Here is a 25000-nt window from a genome sequence, read left to right as displayed (position 1 = left end):
GAGAGAAAGAGAGAGAGAGAGAGAGAGAGAGAGAGAGAGAGAGAGAGAGAGAGAGAGACACATAAATAGATAAATACATCCATGCGTGTATATGTGCGTGTTCTTCTCTATGTGCGAGTACATGGGTATGCGTATATATATTTTTTATCATCCTCTTCTCCCTCTTCCCCCTCTCTTTGTTACCTACTATCAAGCATTTCCTCCTTTCTACCGGGACGCGGAGGTGACAGGTAGCCTCTCTCATCGGAAATGTCGCTGGTCTCTCATCACCCTTGGCCTGAGGCTATCCTAGGTCGAGTGAGGGTGAGGCCGGATGCGGAAGAGGGGAAGTGGGGGTGGGGGTGGGGGTGAGGGGGAAAGAAGGGCTGTATAGGGGGAAGTGGAGGGGAGGAATTTGGTGGAGGGGTTGATGGAGATGAGAGGGGAAGGGGGAGGGTGTAGAGGAGGGAGAGAAGGGAACGGGGAGGGTGTAGAGGGAGATGAGAGGGGAAGGGGAGGGTGAAGAGAGGGATGGAGGGGAGAAATCGGGGGAGAGGAAGCAGAGGGGAATAAAAAAGGGTTGGAATGGGTTTCGAATGGGCATGGGGGTTTGTAGGTCAGCGTTGGGGGTAACGAGAGGGGTTAGAGAGAGGGGTTGAGGGGTCTTAGTGGGGGCATTATTGTGGTATGGGCCCGAATATCCAACTTCAGGCGTCGAGACCAAGGGGGGCGGGGGGGGGGGGGGGTAGCAGCACCCCCTCCCCCTACAATTGAAGTAAAACCAATGGGTTAAACAAACTATTAAGATCTTGATAAAAAACATCAAAACACATATTAACATATTTTCCCCTCATTTCATTTTTTATTGATTTATTAATTAACTTTCATCTAGAGGAATCTATTTTTCGTAGCCTGCCCTTCTGTCCCACGACGCCAGAAATTAGCCCTTGTGTCCAGGTGTATAAAGGTCAAAGTGAAGTAGATGAGGACCGGGGGGAGGGAGGTCTTCTGGGGTAGTGGGGGAAGAGGGGGGGTGAGGCTGTGATAGGGAGAGAGGGAGGAGGGAGAGTGGGGGGGGGGGGGGGGGGCAGGGGTGTCGATCGTAACCCGGACGGAAATTAAAGCAGAGTAATTTATTAAATTAAGGGTATCATATTCTAACTTCTTTCTTTCTTTCTTTTGAGGGGGGAGGGGGTGAGGAGAGGGGGGGAGGAGGTTGATCGTGTTTATAGATAGATAGATAGATAGATATGTATGACTATTTACTGATTTTTTTTTTTTTTTCTTGAAGTGATTGGTTAAGTGAGACTGACCGGTCGAGTCTTGCCTGCTGACCCCGACGTGTTTGTTTAAAAAGCGAGAATGACAACTTACGAGGCGCTTGTGGGCTTTCTCGCTCTCGCTCTCTTGCTCTCGCTTTCTTTCTGGTTCTGTCTGTCTGTCTGTATGTCTGTTTTGTTTGTCTGTATGTCTGTGTGCCTGTCTGTGTGTCTGTGTGTATATTTGTCTGTCTGTTCTGTCTGTTCTGTCTCTCTCTCTCTCTCTCTCTCACTCACTCTCTCTATCTATCTATCTATCTACCTATCTCTATCTATATTTCTATCATTCTCTCTCTCACTCCCTCCCTCCCTCCCTCTCTTTCTCCCTTCCCTCCCTTCCCCCTCCCCCTCCCTCCCCCCTCTTACTCTTTCTCTCTCTCTCCAACCGACTCGTGACTCACGGAAATGTCACATTCTCCCCCCCCCCCCTTCATCGAGAGAAAACGTAACGAGGGAAAAAAGAGAGATGGGTATTTCGCTCATAACATTTGTGTGCGGGGTAACGTTTCCTGTAGTGGGGGTAATTGTTATGTATTTCCTATATAGAGAAAGGATTTCGTATTTTGGTTGATGTGTTGTGCATTAGTAGGGTATAATAGGGATTAAAAAAAAAAAAAAAAAAAAAAAATGTTGTATGGAAGTGTACGTCCCGTTTTCTATAGATAAGATGCTATTATTTTTTTTCTCTCTCTCTTCCTTTGCGTATTTTGTTCCAGATATTTTTGCATTTAATTCTAGATATTCAACACTTATGAAGGAGTGACTGCATTGGCTTACACTATTAACCTATTGAATAAAGTAAAAAATCGTGAGTGTGATGGAGGGCGACCGTCGGGAGGCTGCGTCCATCTCTGTCATCTCAATTGCTTTCGTCACCTCGTTCTTTCTTTCTCAAAAAAATTAGTTCAAGTTAATTCCATTCATTTATATAACGACAAAGCGATATGTTCAAGCATGGACGAGGAAGATTAAGTGAATTATCTATAAACTACGGAGCTAAAAGAAGAAACATGGTGAAATCGGTCAAACGTTCGTGACAACTGTAAGCCGTAGTCACGCACCGGCCGTTCGAACGCGCTCGGCGGGTGACTCATTCAAGTGAAGTCAAGTAATATTTTTTTTTTTTCCAGCGAGACCCACAATGTTCAGCCTCGCCAGCCCTCCCACTAGTCCACCACGCGGTTATCATAACGGACGTACGCACAGCATCTCCTCAGTGTTAAGGTGTTGCATAAAACGTATCAGTGCTTCCGTAAATTTTAAATTGCCACGCGCTACCGTGTCTGTGTCTCAGTAGTAAACATCTTGGTTCCTTCTTGTGAATGAACGGTGACGTCACGCTAGTTATAGTACTATCCTCGCGTTGATTGTAGTACTTCGTTAACAAAAGCAGTAAACGTAGGTTATTGGAAACGATAAATAAATATAGTTAGATACATATAGTTTCTATTTGAACTTATCAAATATCGTCGCCTGTGTCGAGTGGGTGTGAGGAAGCGAGTGACGGTTAAGAGTGCCACGAGCTCGATTGTGGCACTCATGAACCCTCACCAGGCACCATGGCAGTCACGTTGCCCTTGCCTGCCTTGACGCCTCAGTGGCATACATTTTCTTCGAGGCTCGAGGCTCTGCTCAATAAATGGTAAGGGAAGTATATAGTTGAGAGAGAAAAGGTGTTGGCAGTATTCAAACTGTTGGAACAAAAGTGTTGTCAGAGTTTTAGATGTTGGAAAAAACATTTGTCAGATTTTAAACTGTTGGGAAAAAGTTTCGTCAGAATTCAAAATATTGAAGAAATAAAATCAAAATTCAAACTGTTGGAAAAAGTGTTGTCAGAAATCAAACTATTGGAAAAAGAGATTCAGTGTGTTGTCACTCCCCACGCTGTCATGCAGGAGTGTCATGCACTGCTCCTGATAAAGCCTGATGCCCACATGGCCCTCGGGATGTAAACGGAGGGGAGGCGGCAGGAAGTGGCTGGAAATGCCGAGAATACATTCTAAGATTAAGAAATTAGGAGATATTTGTGAGATGATTATGCTTAGACCTACATTTGTAGTGTGTTATATCGGATGTCTGTATGTTTGCTGTGTATATATATGTATGTATATGTATATATATGTATATATATACATATACATATACATACACACATTAAACACATACACATGTATATATTATACATACGTGTATTTATGCATATATATATGTATGTATGTATAATATATATATATATATATATATATATATATATATACATTAAACACACACACATGTATATATTATATACAAGTGTGTATATATGCATATATATACATATATACATATATATATATGTGTGTGTGTGTGTGTGTGTGTCTTTGTGTGTGTGTGTATGTATATATATGTGTGTATGTATGTATGAATGAATGAATGAATGATATGTATATATATATGTTTTATGTATAATAAATATGTATATGTATAATATTTGTATATGTATATATGTGTGCATGTGTATATATATGTATGTATATGTATATATGTGTATATATACATATATACATACATATATACATACATACATACATACATATATATATATATATATATATATATATATATATATATATATATATATAACTTGAATGGCATAAATTTAGGTTATTTAAATTCATATTTTCCAGCAACTTAGATCTTAAAAACAAATGATATACAAGAATATCGTAGCATGGTTATGAAAACAAAATACCCAGCACCACTTTGCACATTACAACAAACAACCTCGTTATTATGAAATGTCTCCAAGCACTTGACCAATACTTATTATCAACTTCAATTCCTCAGGTTTAGTTTCTCGCACAAGGACAGAAACAATTACAGGCCTTAGAGAGAAAAACAAACAAATAAACAAACAAACTAAACACAAACAAGAAAATTAATAACAAAATCTCGAGGAAAATCTATAATTAATTTTTATTGAAGGAAACGAGGTAGACATAGATAGGTTTGCAAGGTATAAGGAATTAAGTAATTTTTTTTTAGGTCTGATTGAATAAGTGCCTCTTATTAAGACCCATTGGTAATTATAGGTAGCTTAATGACAAAATTCAGGGTCGTTTATTTTCCGTTAATGACCCTGGGACCTTCAACGAGGTGTTCGCTTTCTCGTAAATCATGCAATTAGGTAATTCGTCTTTGTCTATTTTTTCGTGTGTTTTTCATTTGTTATTTGTGTTTAATGTGCACTTTTTATCATTGGTTTGTGTGTTCGTGTTATTTTGTTAAGGATTTATAGTCTGTGCTTTTTTCTTTTTTTTTTTGTAAATTCGTGTGTAATTGTTTGCTTATTTCCTCGCTTGTTATTTTGTTTATTGGGTCGTATACTTGTTTGTTTGTTTATCACTTCCTTTGTCCGTGTATTTGTTTTGTGGATATCTTTGTCGTTCTGTTTTTATGTAGATTTTATTTGTATTTCATGAACTTTAGATTTCCATTACGTTTCTTCATACAGTATATATATATTTTTTTTAATACTGAAAACTATGAATCAGTATATTTTTGTTTATATTATTTGTGTTTTGTGTTCAGTGCACGAGTTCATTTCTTCTCTGTTAATTGTTCTAAAAAGAATGAACAGCAATTAACATTATGTTTATTATTCTCATTCACCTCTTTTTACGGTCAAATACCCACTTCAAGATACCCGCAAATACCCAGCAACACGTACCCAACACCTTTGCAACATCGCTCTGTTGCCCATGTTAACCCTTCAGGACTCAACAAGAAGGAATGAATAGAATCATCACGCATATTTCTATCATTATTATTTATCAATTTTCTCGCCCACCATCCACTTCGGGCATCAGCATCCTCTCTCGCTCGGGGGCATCCGCGAGGGGCATCCGCGAGGGGCATCCGCGAGAGGCACCCACGAATTTTATCATTTTGTCTTATTTTATTTCATTTGTATTTATTTGTTATTATTGTTTTGTACTTGTTTTCGGTTTGTTCTTTTGAATTGTCTTGGTTTCGTAGTTTGCAATGTCCTTGGCTTGAAGTTGTGAGTTTATTTTTGTCAATTATTCAGTTGAAGTGCCGGCGAATAGCAGTTGTTTAGTGACACTGACGGTCTCAGTGTTGTGAATCACTGTCATGAACACACACGCGTGTGTGTATATGTATGTGTATATATACATATACATATACATATACATATACATATACATATATATATATATATGCATATACATATACATATACATATACATATACATATATGTGCATATACATATACATATACATACACATACACATACACATACACATACACGTATACATACACATACATATATATATGTGTGTGTGTGTGTGTGTGTGTGTGTGTGTATGTGCGTGTGTGTGTGTGTGTGTGTGTGTGTGTGTGTGTGTGTGTGTGTGTCTTCGCGTGTGTGTGCGTGCGCGCGTTTTTGCGCACAGCATTAATAGCAAAAATGAAGAGATGCAATTCCTAACGGCAGCAACTTAGGTCAAGAGGTCATCAGAAATATCTTATGGTATTTATATATATATATATATAAATGTGTAACGGATCTGTGCAATTAGATATAAGTATCGCGATGAGGGGATTACACGCAGCCAGAATACTTGTTCACACACCTGGCGATTGCTATCTCTGTTTATGTGACTCTGCAACTTGGAAACGATCGTGTATGTACGTACACTTAAACAAATAGACTGAAGGGAGAAAGCACGTGCGCACATCCCACATGTACGAACATACACGCACATGCTCATACACACATATACGTCCACATTCAAACACACAAACACACTCACGCACGCACACGCATACGCATACGCATGCACACACACACACACACACACACACACACACACACACACACACACACACACACACACACACATACACACACACACACACACACACACACACACACATATTTATTCATATATACAGTACATTTACTTATCCATATACATTCTTTCTCTGTCTGTCTGTCTGTCAGTCAATCCCTCCTTCCCCTCTCTCTCTCTCATTCTCCCATTCTCTTCCTCTCTATTCTCCTTTCCTTTCTCTTTTACATAGAAATAGAAAATATGAATAAAATCGAAAGGAAGAACGATCAGACCGCACTTATTTTCCACAGTTTCGCCATTTACCAAAATAATTCGACAATTGCCATTTCTCTTGACGGGTAAAACTTTCTCGTGCAGTGTTATCCACTTTAAGGTCGACTGTTATTGATCTATCGGGCAGGAACGTGTTGTTATTGAAGAATTATCATGTTATTATTGTTATTGTGCTGTCGTCGGTCTTATTGTTGGTGTCATGTTATTATTTTTATTATGTTATTTACTAGTTCATTATTGTTATTAATGTGTTATCGTTGTTGCCATGCTCTTGGTTGTTTTGCGTCAATCTGTCTTTCTTTTTACAGAAACTCTCTCTCTCTCTCTCTCCCTCCCTCCCTCCCTCCCTCCCTCCCTCCCTCCCTTCCTCCCTCCCTCCCTCCCTCCCTCCCTCCCTCCCTCCCTCCCTCCCTCCCTCCCTCCCTCCTACCCTCCCTCCTCCCTCCCTCCCTCCCTCCTCTCTCCCCTCTCTCTCTCTCTCTCTCTCTCTCTCTCTCTCTCTCTCTCTCTCTCTCTCTCTCTCTCTCTCTCTCTCTCTCTCTCTCTCGCTCTGAAAGCACATATATTGATCAAGATGAAACCGTAGTAATAATATGGAATCATTATATTAGGTAAACATCCTAACAAAGAGTAGGAAATGGAGAGACATTTGCATATTGTTGCCTTAATTAGATTGTTGTGGGGGTGATCAGTGTCTGAATCGTCTCCGCCATTGTGTGTGTGTGTGATACATTTCCCTTTGGAATGAATGAAGACAATTAATACCCTTGAAGAGTTCCCACAGTCACGCCCGGGGGGATGAGAGGGGATGGGTAGGGTGGAGGGGAAGGAGGAGGGGGGGGGGGAGTGGAGTCCATGTAACCCACTTTCCTCTCGTCTCTCTTTATCTCTCTCTCTCTCTCTCTCTCGTTGTCTGTCTCTGTCTCTTTCTCTTTCTTAATTGACAGTCTACATTTTCACTTTTTTCTTGCTATTGCTTTCGCGTCTTTATTTATTTATTTTCTTTCTTTCTTTTTTATTCATTTGTTTATCCGTTTTTTTTTTTCTGTTTATTGTTTTGTTTACATTCTTATCATGTCCTCTTTTTGTCCCTCTCTCACAGGGTACGGATGCGCCAGCGCTCCAAACGATGGCGACCTCGGAACTGGAGGCGGTCGTGGAGTCAGGGCGTGAGGGATGTCGCCGCCCACACGCACGCCCACGCCCACACTATAGGCCACACGTACGGGTCCTCTGGCAGGAACTTCGAGGACGAGATCGAGTACTCATGGCGCGAGGGTGAGTGTTGATGGGGTGGAGGCTGCTGTCAAGGTAGAGGGTCGAGGTGCTTCAGTAAAAAAAAAAAGAAAAAAAAGATTTAACTCTATTTGCTTTCATGTTACATTGCATGTGGTAATTGTAGTGTTTAATGGTGCTGCTAATCTTAGTGTGTTAAGCTTATTTATCTTAATTGGCCTTCACTTTACTGCATGACGGCACGTTAAAGCTCGAGAAATGACCCTTCTCTTGTACCCGTGTCACTCACGACCCCCTTTCGCTGTAGGACGTCTGCTGGGGAGAGCAGAACAGGGCTAAAGCAGAGATGGAGCAGAAATGATCTAGAGAGAACGCAGCAGACTCCCCAAGGTGTAGCAGCCCCCAGGGGAAGCGACAGAAGGCCTGGGGAGGCGTTCAGGGTTTCCGAACGCCTCGGGCAAAGGCTGTTAAGGGAAAGCTGCTTCTCGCCACTGTTCTACCTGCGCTTGTTAAATCACTTAGGCACTCGCTAACTTTCTTTACTTCGGGAGGCTAAGCACGGGGAAATTGCGTCAGTGTCGGCATAATATGCAAAAAATGCGCACTTAAATGATTAAGTCATTTAGCCAACTTATTCGCGAGGCTCGATAATGAATTGGTTTCGAATGGGGTTGAAGCGGCGTAAAGCGAGCCGAAGCGAGGGTCGTACTGCTGACATTTCAGAAGATTCTCACGGCGAGGAACAGGCGGCGACCGTGAAGGATCTTAGGGATGCTTGTCAAGAAGGGAGGGAGAAGTGGAAGGTTCGGAGAGGAGGAGGGAAGTGGAAGAGAAAGAGGGAGAGAACAAGGAAGAAGGAAGGGGGAAGTGGAAGAGAAAGAGGGAGAGAACAAGGGAGAGGGAATAGGGAAGTGGGAAGGATGGAAGGTAGTGAAAAGGAAGGAGGAGAGGAGAATTAAGTAAAGGGAAAGCTGAATAACGAAAGAAAGGAAATGAAGAAGTGGAAACCAAAGATATTTCATAGATTAGAAGGTAAAGCGAAAGAGAAATAAGAGAAACATGGGTAAAGAAGTAGTACGGACTAGAGGAGAAGAAAAGGAAGAACAAAAGAGAGAGAAAAATAATAAAAGGGTACAAGAGAAGGAATAATTCTGACCAGCATGATACCAAAGACGTCTTTCATCTCGGTGGCGGTTGCTTGAAGTTTCAAATGACAGGTTTCATAGGACCTTCGGCACAACAGAAGGCGGATTATAAAAAAAGGTAAGTGTAAATGTTTTTTTTTTTTATCATTTTTTTGGTATGTGGATGTATATGATCGACTTCTTTCAAGGTAAGTCAGTCAGTCCTGGAGATGTTCGTTTGAAGAACCGGAATTTTGGTGTTTTTTTTTCTATTATTTTCAGAAATAAGTAATTGTTAGTAGGGGGGGGGGGTATTCGGTATTTAGAAAATAATACAAATTTGGAAAAGCTGATTTGGCGAATGTTATTGAGATTTCTCACGAACGAAGATTTCCTCGCGATAACAAAAGCTAACGAAGGAAAAGTAAGCAGAAGACGAAGAAGAAAGAAAGAAAGAAAGAAAGAAAGAAAGAAAGAAAATATATATCCGACGAGAAAGTTTGCGAAATGAGGGAATGGAGGATGGTCTTAGAAAAAGTATTTATTTTTTTCCACTAACATTTCGGGCTTAAATTCAGTCCGAGTGCTAAAAGCGACAGAATTTTCGAGAATATTCCTCACAAAACATATATTTCCCGCTCGATTTTGAGTCGGAAACGCAGAACAAACGAAAAAAAAATGCAGAATGATATCGACATTCCTTTGTTTTCAAATGATTGTCTTCGTCGATCAAATCTTAAAGAGGTGTCAAGGAGAGTGAACATCCTGTTAGCGTTTAACTCTTAACATCCTGTGGCAGGAGAAAGCAGGGGGCTGTGGTGAGAGAAAGGGGAATGTGTATATATCCTTTGTCTGTTTTGTTTAGATTCGGAAATTTGCGAAAAAAAAGTGGAATAGACTCAGGTCGTGGTGGTATTGGTTTTGGTATTTTTGATTAGGGAATGGTCGTGTGATGGTGGGGAGGTATTGGAATTTGTTTTGTTTAGTTTCCCCTGATTTTTTTTTTAAGCTATAGAAAATATAGTTCATTTATGTGCTGGGGGGGACTGCGTTAATTTGTTTACGGTGTCTCTTTTTTTATGGTTTCCGGTCGGCTTGTTATTGATATATCAATTTATCTGTATTTCTCGATTATTGTGTTTTCATGTATTGCCCTGATAGGGATCCTAACCATGATCTCTTCCATCTCTCTCTCTCTCTCTCTCTCTCTCTCTCTCTCTCTCTCTCTCTCTCTCTCTCTCTCTCTCTCTCTCTCTCTCTCTCTCTCTCTCTCTCTCTCTCTCTCTCTCTCTCTCGCTCTCTCTCTCTCCCTTCCTCCCTCTCTATACCTCCTCTCCCTCCCTCCCTCCCTCTCCTCCCTCCCCTCCCTTCCTCTCCCTCTCCCTCTCCTTCTTCTCTGTCTCTTCCTCTCCCTCTCCCTCTCCATCTTCCCTCTCTCCCGCCGATTTTCTGATTCTATCTCTGTGCATGTATACAAACCTTAACCATACAGTGTATAAAATCATACAGGGTTCCACAAGTTCTTCCTCCACATTTTCCGCATTTTTTTTTTTTTTTAAAGTCCCCGGAAATACTCTTAAGAAAACGCAGGCGAACTAAGGACCGATTAGCATGCTTGTGAAGGGAAGGATCATGCTTGGAATATACAGGCGACCGTGGACTTGATATTGAAAGTGTTTTTATAAATAGTAATCTGCAAGCTCCTTTTTTTAAATAGGAATTTTGTCTTGTAATCCTGTTGTTTTGTTTTTTTTACGAATTTTATTATCTGTTTTTCTGGGTTTTTTTCCTAACAAATTCTTATATCTATCTATCTATCTATCTTTCTGTCTATCTATCTATTTAGTTATATATTTTATGAAATCTTGTTATCTGTTTGTAAATTAAACGCTTTTCCCAGCATGAAAACGAAATAAAGCGAAGCCATAAATCAGACAGGACTTCAGCCTCGCATTTCAACGCCGGGAATTCCTAACTAATGGCTTGCAAACCACGTTGTTGAAAGAAAAGAAAAAAAGAAAATGAACAGGAAGCCGAGAAAGCGAAGGAAAGTTGGGCCAAGCAGCAGCAAGCAAGCCAATCTTGAGGTCTGCTTTGTGGCGCTGACGACAGACGCGGAGGGGGCCGGTGGGCGTCGATGCAAGGCGATTGTGAGGGGAAAGTGCGAGGGGAAAGAGCACGTGCTTGGGCTCCGTGCTTGGGCGTGGGTGCGCTGTCCTCGGGCCGGGCTGACCGAGGGTCTTTCTCTGAGGTTTTTTTTTTGAATGTCTGTTTCTTTTGATGTGTGTGTGTTTTTTTTTTTTTTTTAAAGAGGATTACATACATACATACATACATACATACATACATACATACATGCATACATGCATACATGCATACATATATACATACATACATACATACATACATACATACATACATACATACATACATACATACATACGTACATACATACATACATACATGCATACATACATACATACATACAAGCATACATACTTGTGCAAATTTTTTTCCCTTTCAATCTTTCTTTTTTCTTCATTTTTCCTTTTCTTTCCCCTCTCTCTTTATTATTATTATCATTATTATGATTATGATTATGATTATTATTATTATTATTTTTTTATTATTATTATCATTATTATTATTATTGTTATTATTATTATTATTATCATTATTATTATTATTATTATAGAAATATATATTTTTTTCTTGGTATCGATATTCATGGAGTGATTTTTCGAAGACTTCCATCCTGCCTTTTCCTTATTAAAACGTTTTCCCGAGCTTGATGCCTTTCGTCTTCCTTCCGGCCGGGCCTCTCTCTCTCTCTCTCTCTCTCTCTTCCGTCTTCACTTCTTCATTATCATCATCTTCCCCCCCTTCCTCTCCCCCTGAAGATCATGCACCGCCGTGGAATTAGAAAGTCATGAAGCCCGAGGTTGTCATGCGCACGCCCCCTCTCCCCCTCCTCCCCCCCTCTCCCCCTCCCCCGCTGTCGTGCCCTGCCCTTCCCTTCAGTTTTCCTCGTTATGTCCTTTCTCCTTCGCATTCTTCGCTCACCTCCTCCTCTCTCCTTCGCCTCCTCCTCCTCTCCTTCGCTTCCTTCGCTCACCTCCTCCTTCTCTCCTTCGTCTTCCTCGCTCGCCTCCTTCTCCTCTCCCTCTTCTCCTTCGGGTCTCTTTGCTCTCTCGTTCTTCTTCTTCACTTCCCTCCTTCTCCTTTCTCTCTCCTTCGGGTCTCCTTGCTCTCTCGTTCTTCTTCTCCTTCTCCTTCACTTCCCTCCTTCTTCTCCTCTTCTTCATCTGCTCTAGTTCCTACTTTTAATTCTCCTTCTTTCTGTCCCTTTTCATCCTCTTTTTTTCTTACTCTCAATCTTCCGTCTTCCTTGTTCTTCTTACTGTTTTTCTTCTTCATTCATATACTGCTCATCTTCTTGTACCACCATCGCCTCTACTTCTTTTTCTCCTCCTCCTCCTTCTCCCTTTTTCGTTTTTCTGTTTCTTCGTCTTCACCGCCTTTCTCTTCCTTCTCCTTTTTCTTATTACTTTTCTTCTTATCATGATTTTTTTCTTCATCATTATTTTCTTCTTCCTCCTCCCCTTTCCTCCCTCCCTCCCTCCCTCCCTCCCTCCCTCCCTCCCCCCTCCCTCCCTCCCTCCCTCCCTCTCTCCCTCCCTCCTCCCCCTTCCCTCCCCTCCCCCTCCCCTCCTCCTTCCCTCCCTCCCTCCCCCTCCCCCCTCGCTCCCTCCTACCCCTCCCTCCCTCCCTCCTTCCCTCGTCCCCTCCCTCCCTCCCTCCCTCCCCATCCCCCTCCCCTCCCCCTCCCCCCCCTCCCCTCCCCCCCCCTCCCCTCCCTCCCTCCCTCCCTCCCTCCCTCCCTCCCTCATTCCCTTCTTCCCCCTCTCCCTCCTTTTTTCTGCTAACAAGTACCTACTGATAAAATCTAGAAGCTTACCGTATGATAAATACATTTGACCTTTCGTGCAAGTCCCTGGTATTTATAACTCGGAGACAAAAGTTTAAATGGACAGTTCTTGTTGTTTATCTTATTCTTTGTGTCTATTCTCTCAGGGGGGTGGGGGTGGTTTGTCGTTGTTTGTTTTAGTATAGTCTTTTTGTCTGTCTGTCTGTCTCTGTCTCTCTCTCTCTCTCTCTCTCTCTCTCTCTCTCTCTCTCTCTCTCTCTCTCTCTCTCTCTCTCTCTCTCTCTCTCTCTCTCTCGCTCGCTCCTTCTCCCCTCTCCCTCCCTTCCTCCTACTCCCCTCTCCCTCCCTCCCCCTCCCCTCTCTGCCAATCTCTCTAGGCCTATCCAACAATCAGTTCGTTTTCTCTCACCCTTTATCCTATCTCTGTAAGTACCTCCAATTCTATCGATTAACACTACTTTTTCCTCTTTCTCTCACCTGTGTTTTCGTGGGCGGCAGTAATGCGGTCATGGTGAGAACCGCACGTATATACTGCGGTTGGCCTTGACTGTCAATAGGAGTCTGTCAAGTGTCATTTCTCGCTCTCTGGCGACTCTTAACGAACTCGACTTTTCATTAGTTCGTCTTAAAAGAATTGGGATTTATGTATGTGCTTGATGCGAGGGGGTAGGGGAGAGGGAGGAGGGGGAAGGGGGAAGGGGGTACAGTGTCAGGAACTGAGGTTGTGTTCGGGCGATGGAAAAATAGTTAATTTTGTATTTTAAGTTGTATTTTTTTCGCGTTTGTTGTGAGGTTTAGTGGCAGATTAGATGAGGAAAGTCTGTGAATTTGCTGGGGGGAAAATATCGAGGCTGTATGGTTTTCAATGGAGGTTCTTTTTTGTCTGTTTGCTGTAGACTCACTGGGTTGGTTTCAAGCAAGGGTGTTCATTTTGGTCATTTCTAGAACCAGGTTGATGTTTACAGTTTTGCTTTTCGGTGGGAAAAAAGGCCATTTCTCTCCAGTTTTCTTTCCAATCAAGTCATTTCATTTGCGCACGGCGTTTCCACTACATTGCACAAACGTAATGTATTGTAATTGGGAAACATCTGCCCATTCATGATTCTCCGGCCGTCGCGCTGTCTGGCGGCACTTGGCAACCCCCAGTGATCTCTACGCTGCCGGTGTCGTTTCATCTCAGTGTCGAGGTGGCCGTCGGAGGGACAGCGTGTGTCGAGACGGGTTCCACGTTCCTCTGTGTTTGTGTTGGATTTTTTTGTGTTTTTGTTCTGCAAGTGGAAGGAATATATAGTGATGATGAAGATAAATCAAGAGACTTACATATGTTTGGAAAAATTGATTGATGCAGTTGTGTACTTAGTGAATCCATTATTATTATTATTTTTATAATTGCTTGTGAGAAGGGAAGAACTGTTAATTGAATAGAAACTTTGTAATTTCTTGTAAGGCGTTGTCTTCCTCTACAGTTGAATATTTCGAAAATTGGTTTCATAAACACCTCATACATTTTATGTCAGCTTCAGAATCAAGATAATGAATTTTATTTCTGTATATATCATTTTGTAGTGAGTTTTTCAGTGTTAATCTTAAAGAGAAGATACTTATTTTTTCAAGATCTTTTTTTTTTTTTCAATTTGTTACTGTAAAAAGAAAGGCCTTAATTCAGTTTGTAGAGAGAAACAGTTAGGGTTTTAAAGGGAAGTCAAAACTGGTCCGCAACGAGAGGGTCTCTTGCCTGTAAAGAGTATTGCACATCTTGCTTCTGCTATTTTCCCCCTCGGCGCCCAAGTAAGAAGTTCCCCGTCGGCGTCCTTGGGGGAACAAAAGCCAGTAACGAAGGGGAACGCCCCCAGAACCCCCCCCTCCCCACCCTCCCTCTCCTTCTACCTGAAGAGGTCTCCCTCCTCCTATTGCCCTCCTATCTCCCTTCCCCTTCTCCCTTATTCCCTTCTCCCCTCTCCTCTCCTCTCCTCTCCTCTATTCTCTTCCCCTCCCCTCCCCTCCCCTCCCCTCCCCTCCCCTCCCCTCCCCTCCCCTCCCCTCCCCTCCCCTCCCCTCCCCTCCCCTCCCCTCCCCTCCCCTCCCCTCGCTCCGTTCCATTTCATCACCTTGTTACGGTCGCTTAATTATATACTTTTATTTTGACCAGTGCTTCTTCAATTAGCTAGTTAGGGGGGAGGGGTTAAAAGGGGGGGGTAGAGGGGGAAGGGGAAGGTTGTGCAATATGTTCAATGATTGCGTAATTACGGTGTTATATTCCGGTGTTACGGTGTTGTATTCCGTGGTGTGTTATATCATGCCCCGTTCTCCGTGCAGGGAATCGCCACCGGTCACCTTGTTTGGGAAAGTGAACCCGCCTTCATTTTGTTATGTGACTCGCGTGCTGTTCATCGGGTGTTCATCGTGGACATCTAAAAGAAGAAAATAAAGGGAAAACAATATATAACGCCGGTGGATGAAGTAGACTAGTGGAAGACAAGCGTGCCCGGATAAGTGTCAGTTCTTCAAGGCAGGATGACCGCGTCTGTGGTCGTGTCCTCGCCGTGAGCTCTCTTTCACGCCCACACGCCCGTAATGTCCACCGCCACGCCCACCAAGTGCTCGCCACCTCCCTAAAGTGCTTGCAAGATGGACGCAGCAAGCAGCTTCTGACAGGTGGCGCATAAGGATGATTTTGCAGCCTCTAAGCCCACAGCCATGACACTTACGTTCCTTGAGACCCCTGCCAGCAGATTCGAACGTAAGGAAACAGTATTTTCGTGTTTTTTTTCTTATTTTGAGTGTTTGCCTTCTCCAAGCGCAATGAGGAGGCTTGTGTTATCTCATACTTGTCATGATTATAGAACTCTTATTCAGTCATACTTTCACGATGTGCCAAGAAGCCTGTTTGAATTACGTCATGTGTATATAACCCCCTTTTATCGCTCGCCAGAAACCTGTTATCTCTCAGGTGATAGGGCGCCGTGTGAAAAGGTTGCGTGCGGGTGATTGCAAACCGAGATTGGTTTTTCTCTTTTTTCTTTTTAATTGTGAGGAAGACGAAGCTGCTCGATTATTTTATACGAGAGAAGCCTTGGAAATTAGGTGTAATGGCGTGAGCAGACAGGAATTAACGCATGTGTTTTGTGTTTGAGGAAAATTTAACGTGGATGTAAAGGTGTGTTTTTATCGTTCTCCTGATCATAGTGATTGAACGACGACGAATAATGAATGCGTGTAATTAAGTTGGATTTGAGAAGAGAAAGGACATTTTATGAGTTCGTAGGCTTATTAAGTTCCTGTCACATTTTTCTCTCTTAATAGCTTGAATAAGTACGTTCCTTAAAAAAAAAAAAAAAAAAAAAAAAACGTACAGATTAAAACCAAGGATTTGTCGCCAATTTGCATAAATTAGAAGTTCGTAAAGACTCTCTCTCTCTCTCTCTCTCTCTCTCTCTCTCTCTCTCTCTCTCTCTCTCTCTCTCTCTCTCTCTCTCTCTCTCTCTCTCTCTCTCTCTCTCTCTCTCTCTCTCTCCTCTCTCTCCTCCCTCTCTCCCTCCCTCCCTCCCTCCCTCCCTCCACCCCTCCCACTCTCACTCTCATCCACCCTCTCCCTCTCCCTCTCCCCCCCCCTCTCCCTCCACTCTCTCTTCTCTCACTCTCGGTCTCTCCGTCTCTCTCTCTCTCTCATCTCGTCATCTCACTCTCTCTCTCTCTCTCTCTCTCTCTTTCCCTCTCCCCTCTCTCCCTCTCTCCTCTCTCCCTCCTCTCACTCTCCCTCTCTCTCCCTCCCACCCTCCCTGCCCTTCTACCTGAAGAGTCTCCCTCCTCCTATTGCCCTCCTATCTCCTCTTCCCCTTCTCCCTTATTCCCTTCATCACCCTCTCTCTCCTCTCCTCCCTCTATTCCCCTCGCCCTCCCCTCCCCTCACCCGTCCCCCTCCCCTCCCCTCCATCACCCTCCCACTCCCCTCCCCTCCCCTCCCCTCCCCACCCTCCCCCTCCCCGTCGCCCTCCCCTCCTCTCCCCTCCCCTCCCCTCCCCTCCCCTCCCCTCCCTCCACTCCCACCCTCCCTCCCCTCCCGCTCCCCTCCCGCTCCGTTCCATTCTCACCTTGTTACGGCGCTAAATTAATATAATTTTTATTGACCAGTGCTTCTTCAATTAGCTAGTTAGGGGGGAGGGGTTAAAAGGGGGGTAAGGGGGAAGGGGAAGTTTGTGCATATATGTCAATGAATTGCGAATTACGGTGTTATATTCCGGAGTACGTGTTGTATTTCCGTGTGTTTTATAATCATGCCCCGTTCTCCGTCGGGAATCGCCACCGGTCTCCTTGTTTTGGGTAAAGTGACCCGCCTTTCGATTTTGTTATGTGACTCGCGGTGCTGTTCATAACGGGTGTTTCATGCGTGACATCCTAAAATAAGAAAATAGAGGGGAAAAAAACAATATATAGACGCCTGGTGGATGAAGTAGACTAGTGGAAAACAAGCGTGCCCGGATAAGGTGTCTTCTGCAAGGCAGGATGCCGCGTCTGTGGGCGTGTCCTCGCCGGTGAGCTCTCTTTCACGCCCACTATCGAGAGAAATAAGTCCCGTAATGTCCACCCGCCACGCCCACCAATTGCTCGCCTCCTCCCTAAAGTGCTTGCCAGATGGACGCAGCAAGCACTTCTGACAAAGGTGGCTCATAATGATGATTTTTGCAGCCTCTACGCCCACAGCCATGACACTTACGATCCTGAACCACCTGCACAGATTCGAACGTAAGGAAACAGTATTTCGTGTTTTTCTTTCTATTTTGAGTTTTGCCTACTCAAGCACAATGAGGAGCTTGTTTTATTCATACTGTCATGATTATAGAACTCTTATTCAATCAATACTTTCAACGATGTGCCAAGAAGCCTGTTTGAATTACGTCATGTGATATAACCCACTTTGATGCGCTCGCCAGAAACCAGTTATCTCTCTCCGGTGATAGTGCGCCGTGTAAAAGGTGCGTCGGGTGGATTGCAAAACCAGATTGTTTTTCTTCTTTTTCTTTTAATTGTGAGAAACGTAAAGCGCTCGAATTATTTTATACTAGAGAAGCCTTGGAAATTAGGTGTAATGGCGTGAGCAGACAGGAATTAACGCATGTGTTTTGGTGTTGAGGAAAATTTAACGTGGATGTAAAGGTGTGTTTATTATCTTCTCCTACCATAGTGATTGAACGACGACGAATAATAATAGCGTGTAATTAAGTTGGATTTGAGACGAGAAAGGACATTTTAAATGAGTTCGTAGGCTTTATTAATTCCTGTCACATTTTTCTCTATCTTAATAGCTTGAATAAGTTCGTACCTAAAAAAAAAAAAAAAAAAAAAACGTACAGATTAAAACCAGGATTTGTCGCCATTGCATAAATTAGAAGTTTCGTAAGACTCTCTCGCTCTCTCCCTCTCACTCTCGCTCTCATCTCACGCCCTCTCCTTATCCTCTCTCCTCTCATCTCTCTTCTCTCTTCTCCTCTCTCTCTCATCTTCTCTCATCTCCCTCTCTCCCTCTCTCCCCTCCGCTCCTTCTCCCGCCCTCCCCTCCCCCCCCTCCCGTCCCTCCCTCCCTCCCTCTCTTCTCTCTCTCTCCTCCCTCTCCCTCTCCCTCTCCTCTCCTCTCCCCTCTCTCCTCTCTCTCCGCTCCCAACGCTTCTCCTTCATCTCTCTCATATCTCTCTCAGTAACCTCCTCACTCTCTCTCCTCTCTCTCTCGTCTCTCTCTCTTCCCTCTTGCCCTCTCCCTCTCCGCCTCTCTCCCTCTCTCCTCTCTCCTCTCTCTCCCTCCCTCCCTCCTCCTCCTCCCTCCCTCCCATCCTCCCTCCCTCTCGCCAAGGAGGTGCCGGGCCGCCGGTAGTGCCGCCTCTCACGAGTGCCGCATCCTAACCCAACGCCTAGCTCCGCCGGTCTGATTACCCGAAGCCGCCCTCGCGTCGTCATAATTTCTCCGATTAAATGTCGGTTCAGCTCCGAGTTATCTTGCGTGCAGTTTAGCCCACATGCCACGTTCTCTTTGCCAAAGGAAAATGGCGGGTTGGTGTATGGAACAGTGGCTTGGGAGGAGGAGTAGGAGGGGTATGGGGGTAAGGGAGGGGGTTGGGATTGGATGGGGGTGTGGTGGAGGGGGGAGGGGAGGGGGCAGGAGGGCAGGGGAGGAAGGAGGAAGGTAATGGGCGGGTGGGAAGGTGTATAGCTTCTCTTTTCTCTCTTCTCCTCTCCTTTTTTTATCTCTTTCTTTTCTTCTTCTCTTTCTTCTCTTTTCTTTTCCTTACTCGTTCTCTTTTCTTTCTTCTTTTCTCTTCTCTTCTCTTCTCTTCTCTTCTCTTCTCTTCTCTTCTCTTCTCTTCTCTTCCCTTCCTTTCTCTTCTCTCTCCTTCTCTTTTCTCTTCTCTTCTCTCTTCTCTCTTCTCTCTCTCTGTTTTTCGGGGTCATTGCACAGGATATATATAATTGAGCCTTCTCTTTGTATCTAAGAAAGGAAACGAGAAAGCTATTTTTTTTTCTTATGAGATTCTAAGACGTCCGTTGCAGCTGTGGACAAAGAGCGCGAGACAAGAGCCAGAGCGGGACTTCCGAAAGGTCAAGGTAGTGGCCGCCCTACCCCCACGCACCTCCCCACCTTCCCCCACGCCCCTCTAACTCTGCCCCCACACCCCTTCTTAACTCCATGCCCACATCCTTCTGCGTCTGACCCCACACCCCTCCTCACCTCTCCCCCCACACCTTTCTTCACCTTTCCCGACACATACCCCCCCCCCCCACCATTCTCACATCACATTCTCCCCCACACATATCCCCACACTCTGACCTACCCCTCCCTTTCCCCTACAAACCTCCTCCCACTCTTCCCACCTCTTCCCTCCCCCTCCGCCTCCTCTCCCACCTCCTCCCCCACCTCCCCTCCCCTCCCCCTTCCTCCTCCTCCTCCCTCCTCCTCCTCCTCCCCCTCCCCCTCCCCCTCTCTCCTCCTCCTCCTCCCTCCTCCTCCTCCTCCCCCTCCCCTCCCCCTCCCCACCTCCTCCTCACCTCCGCCTCCTCCTCCCCTCGCCTCCCCCTCCCCCCTCTTCCACTCTTTCCCTCAACCACACCCTCCTCCTCCAAAGACCCTGTGTGGAAGTGGAAAATCCGTGTCGCTTTTCTAATGCTTGAGTGGGGAAGGGGGGGGAGAGGGGGGGATAGATAACAAATCTGAGGTTTTTACGTCTTCGGGGCGTCAGTGTCAACATAAGTAACAACAGCATTATCAACATTTTCAAGAACATTATCAAAATCAACATTAACACCATCGCCACTTCCAACAATAACAGGAAACATCACTACCATCACCACCATCACCACCATCACCATCATCATCATCATCATCATCAATCATCACCACCACACCACCACCACCACCACCACCACCACCACCAACAACAACAACAACAACACCACCACCACCACCAACAACAACAACTACAACAACAACAACAACACCACCACCACCACCAACAACAACAACAACACCACCAACAACAACACACAACAGAAACAAAAAAATAACAGACAACCATAATAAAAAGTCGCCGCGCAAAAACAAACAATAGACCACCATAAATAATCATCAAACGCTGCAAAACTCAACAAACATACAACCCAGTAATCCCCTCTAAAGGAATATTGTTACCCAGAATAAACAAACACAACCATAAAAACACTTACAACGAGAGGAGAAACAATAACCCAAGTACCCGCCAGTTCACCAACACCACCACCAAATACCAGTTCAGACCACCACAACAACAACAACACCACCACCAACAACCACCACAACACCAACCACCACCAACGAACACCCACACCACCAAGCACCAACACACCACAACCACCAACAACAACAACAACAAACCAACACCACCAACAACAACACCACCAACCACCACCTACCAACAACAACAACAACAAACCCCACCAACAACAACAACAACACCACCACCAACAACAAAAAACAACAACAACACCACCCCACCAACAACCACAACAACAACAACAGCCACCACCACAACAACAACAACACAACAACAACAACACCACCACCACCACCACCGAACAGACAACAACAACATCACCACCCACCAACAACAACAACAACAACAACACCTACAACAACAACACCCACCACCACCAACAACAACAACACCACCACCAACAACAACAACACACCACCACCAACCACAACAACAACACCAACCACCACCAACAACAACAACACCACCACCACCACAACACAACACCACCACCACCACAACAACAACAACAACACCACCACCACCACCAACAACAACACCACCACCACCACCACCAACAACAACAACACCACCACCACCAACAACAACACCACCACCACAACAACACCACCAACAACAACAACAACACCACCAACACAACACAACAACACCCCACCCCACCTAAAAACAACAACACCCACAACAACAACACCACCACCACCCACTACCACAACAACAACACCACCACCAACAACAACACCACCAACACCAACAACAACACAACCGACGGGAAAATTTTTTGAAGTTCTTTATTTATCTTATTGTTTTTTTTTGGGTTGTCTTTTTTTAATTTTAAGTTTTATGTTTTTGTTTTTAAATTTATCTATCATTTTTATCGGGTTCATTTGCTAATTTGTTTTTTAAATGTTTTATTTAAAGCGGGAAAATCATTTTTAAATTTTAAAAGAATTTTTTTTAAAAAATTTTTAAAATTCTTTAAAAAAAAACGAATTTCCCAGCCCATAAGATTACAGACAAAAAAAAAATAACAAAGAGTAGATTGGGTGGGGCTTTATATTAAAATCAAACCAAAAAATTCTTGCAAGTATATTACCACATTATTATTTTTTTTTTTTTTTTTTTTTTTTACATTTTATTGTTTTTTAGAGGACAAGTATATGTGGTCTTGCGTAATTTTTGTATCGAAAAACGGTTTACTGTTCTGCGTTTTTCCCCTTTGCAACACCTTTCAAATTTTTGGGTGCTTTGCCGAAGTTCCCAAAGGAAAAAAGGAAAAGGGGGAATGGGAGAAAGGGAGGGAAGAGGAAAGATAAGAAGGAGAATAATGTAATGGGGGGTCTTTTTTCCCGTTTTCTCTAATCTCTCTTTCCTCTCCTTTCTCCCCTCTTTTCCCCTTTTCTTCCCCTCTCTCTCCTCTTTTTTTCTGGGTGTGTGTGAGAGTGTGATTTTGGAGGGGAGAGAGGGGTGTGGTGGGGTTTTGTGTGTTGTTGTGTGTGTGTGTTTTGGTTTTTGGTGGGGTTGGGGTTGTTGTGTGTGTTTTAAAATTTTTTGCCCCCAGGACTTGTTTCCAAAATCATAAATAAATTTTCCTTCAGCCCGGTCAGCGAGGTATTAAACGGCCCCAAACCGGAGCCCAAGCCTTGGTTTAGACCCCCGGGTTCCCCCCTTTTTCCTCCCCCTTCCTTTTCCCCTCCCCCTCCCCTCCCGTTTTCTATTTTCCTCTCCCCCCTCCCCCCGGGCCTCCTCCATCCCCCTTTTTCCTCCTTTTTTTCCCCTTCTCCCCCCCCTCTTCTCCCCCCCCCCCTTTTTCCTCCCCCTCCTCCTTTCCTCCCTCCTCCCATCCTCCCCCTTTCCCTTCCTTCCCCTCCCCTCCTCCCCCTTTCCTCCTCCTCCTCCCCCCTCCCCCCTTCCTTCTCCCCCTTCCCTCCCCCTCCCCCTCTCCCCCTCCCCTCCTCCTCCTCCCCCTCCTCCCCCACATTTTCAATTCCTCTCCCCCCCCCTCCCCCTTTCTTTTCTCCCCCCTCCTTTCCCCCTCCTCCCCCTTCCTCCCCCTCCCTCCCCCTCCTCTACACCTACTTTTCGCCCTGTATATGTATTTCCCCCATTTTTTTTTTCTCTCCCTCTTCGCCCTCCTTTTCTTTTCCTTTCGTATTTTCCCCTCTGTTTTTTGGTGCCCGTAATCTGAAGTCAAAATATCATCTTTCTTGTTTCTCTCTCCCTTTTTTTATGATCTTTCGTCTCCGTTTCTTGGTTACCCCTCTTACCCTTCTTTTTTTTCCCCTCTTCCCCCTTTTCTTTCCCCCTTCTTATCTCCCGCTCCCTCTTCTTTACGTCTTTCCTTCCCTTGCTTTCCCTTTCCTCCCCCCCTTCCTCCATCTCGCTTTCCCTCTTCCTATCCCTTTCCCTTCCCCTTTCATTTCCCAATGAGGGAAGGCAAGAAGAGAAGGAAGAGGAGAGGCAAAGGGAGAAAGCAAGGAGTGAAGAAGAAAGGGAGAGAAGGGGAGAAGACGAAGAGAGAAGAAGAAAGGGAGATAAAGGGAAAAGACGAAGATAGAAGAAGGAAGGGAGAAAGCAAGGAGAGAAGAAGAAAGGGAGGGAAGGGGAGACGACAAGGAGAGAAGAAGGGAAAAGGGGGGAAGGGGAGAAAAAAAGAAGAGAGAAGAAAAAAAGGGAGGGAAGGGAGGAAAGGAGAGGGAAGAAAGGGGGAGGCCCCAAAAAAAGGGGGGGAAAGCCCGGGAGAAGGGGGGGAAAACAAGGAGGGAAGGAAAGGAAGGGGGAAAGAAGGAAAAAGAAGAAAGGGGGGGGAAAGGGGGGGACGGGAGGGGGGGGAGGGGGAAAGGGGGCGAAAGGGGAGGGGAAGGGGGGGGGGGGGGGAAAGGGGGTGGGGGGAAAAAAAAAAGGGAGGGAAAGGGAAGGGGGGGGAAGGGGGGGGGGGTGGAAACCCTTGGGGTTTTTTCGGAAATTGCGGCAAAAAGGGGGGGAGTTCTACCTTGCTTTCACTGTTTGTCCCCTCTTTCTCTCCCCCCCTCTCCCCCCCCCCTCCCCCCCCCCTCCCCCTCCCTCCCCCCCTCCCTTCCCCCCCCCTCCCTCCTTTTCCCTCCCTCCCTCCCCCCTTCCCCCCTCCCTCCCCCCCCCAAAATTTGTTTCCCTTGTTGCAATGCCCGGGTGCTCATTTCCCCTTTTGGGGGTTTACGTGCTTGTCTTATCTCTTCTCTCTTTCTTTTTTCTTTCTCTCTTCTCTCCCCTCTTCTCTCTCTCTCTCCCCTTCTTCTCCTCTCTCTCCCCTCCTCTCTTTCTTCTTCTTTTTCTCTCTCTCCCCCTCTTTCTCTCCCCTCTCCCCCCTCCTCTTCTCTCCTTTCTTCTCTCTCTTCTCTCTGTTTGTTTCCTCTATTTTTTCGTTTGCCTTTTTTTTCCCCAAATTTGATTTTTTTTTTAAATTTTTTGGAAATTTTTTTTGGTGTAAATTGGTTTATATAAAAATTTTTTTTTGGTTTTCCCTCCAAACCGTCTTTTATTTTAGAAAAGCATTATTTTTTATTACTCTTCGTTTCGGGGTTTTTGTCCCGATTTCGGGAACAGATTTCGAAGGTTTTTAAAATATTTTTCGTTTTAAATTTTGCAAAATTTTTAAACCTTTTGGAATTTTTGGGCGTAAGTAAACCCATTAAAATTTTATTTAAGAAGCTGGGGCTTGGGGTTTTGGGTTATTTAGGCCGACCGAAAATAGGTGTGTCGGGCCCGCCCTTTCCGGGTTTTTCATGGGGGGTTTTCTGATCCCTTTACCCTTTAGGGGGTGGGAAAGAAAAGGGGGAAACAAAAATTTTTCCATACACGGCCGGGATAGGGGGGGCCATTGTTGCGGGGGGAAAAAGCTGGGGGTTAAAAATTTTTAAACGGGGCGGTGGGTTTTCGTTTGGGTTTTTTATTCGGTGGAGAGGGACCGTGTATGTGTGTTGTGTGTTCTAATCCTTTTTTTTGTTTTTAAGTGGGGGGTGTACCCTTTGTATGGGATGATGTAAGTATGAAAGTTTTTTAGGTCGGGTTGGGCTTGTTTTGGGGAATGCGGGGGTAGAGAATTATATCGACAAACTTTTTTTGTTTTTAATTATTTATTCGGCTATTCCTTTATTTTATCGTGTATTTGTTTGTATTCATATTACATAGTTTTTTGTCTATTTACTCATCTATCTGATTGTATATATTTATCTATCAATCGAATTTATTTATTCAACAGTATTAAACCTTTTATTTTGCCAAAGTGATCTAATTGCTTCCCTTTTAAAGGGGAAAATTTAAGTAGCGATATATGCTAGGACCCCCCACCCATAAATAAAGGTATTATTTACGGGCCCCCGGGAGATGGCGCCCCGCTCTTCGGGTCGTAAAGGGAAATATCTATGGGGGGGGGGGGGGGGGAGATAAAATTGGGGGGTTGGGGGGTTTGGGGTTGGAAAGGGGAAAAGGAAAGGGGTGTGGTTTGGTATT

At 44.5% G+C, this 25000-nt stretch overlaps 1 protein-coding gene across 1 annotated transcript in view; it reads left to right on the top strand.

Moving 5' to 3' along the window:
* LOC125034454 (serine-rich adhesin for platelets-like) overlaps positions 1-25000 on the top strand; it is a 232001-nt gene that overhangs the window by 152120 nt on the left and 54881 nt on the right. Inside the window, exon 7 of the mRNA XM_047626207.1 lies at positions 7534-7709. Coding sequence (XP_047482163.1) covers positions 7534-7709 — 176 coding nt within the window. The remainder of the gene's footprint in view (positions 1-7533; positions 7710-25000) is intronic.

Source organism: Penaeus chinensis, chromosome 18 (assembly GCF_019202785.1).
Source record: "Penaeus chinensis breed Huanghai No. 1 chromosome 18, ASM1920278v2, whole genome shotgun sequence".
Classification (NCBI taxonomy): Eukaryota; Metazoa; Arthropoda; class Malacostraca; order Decapoda; family Penaeidae; genus Penaeus; species Penaeus chinensis.
This window is presented reverse-complemented; position numbering and strand designations above follow the sequence as displayed.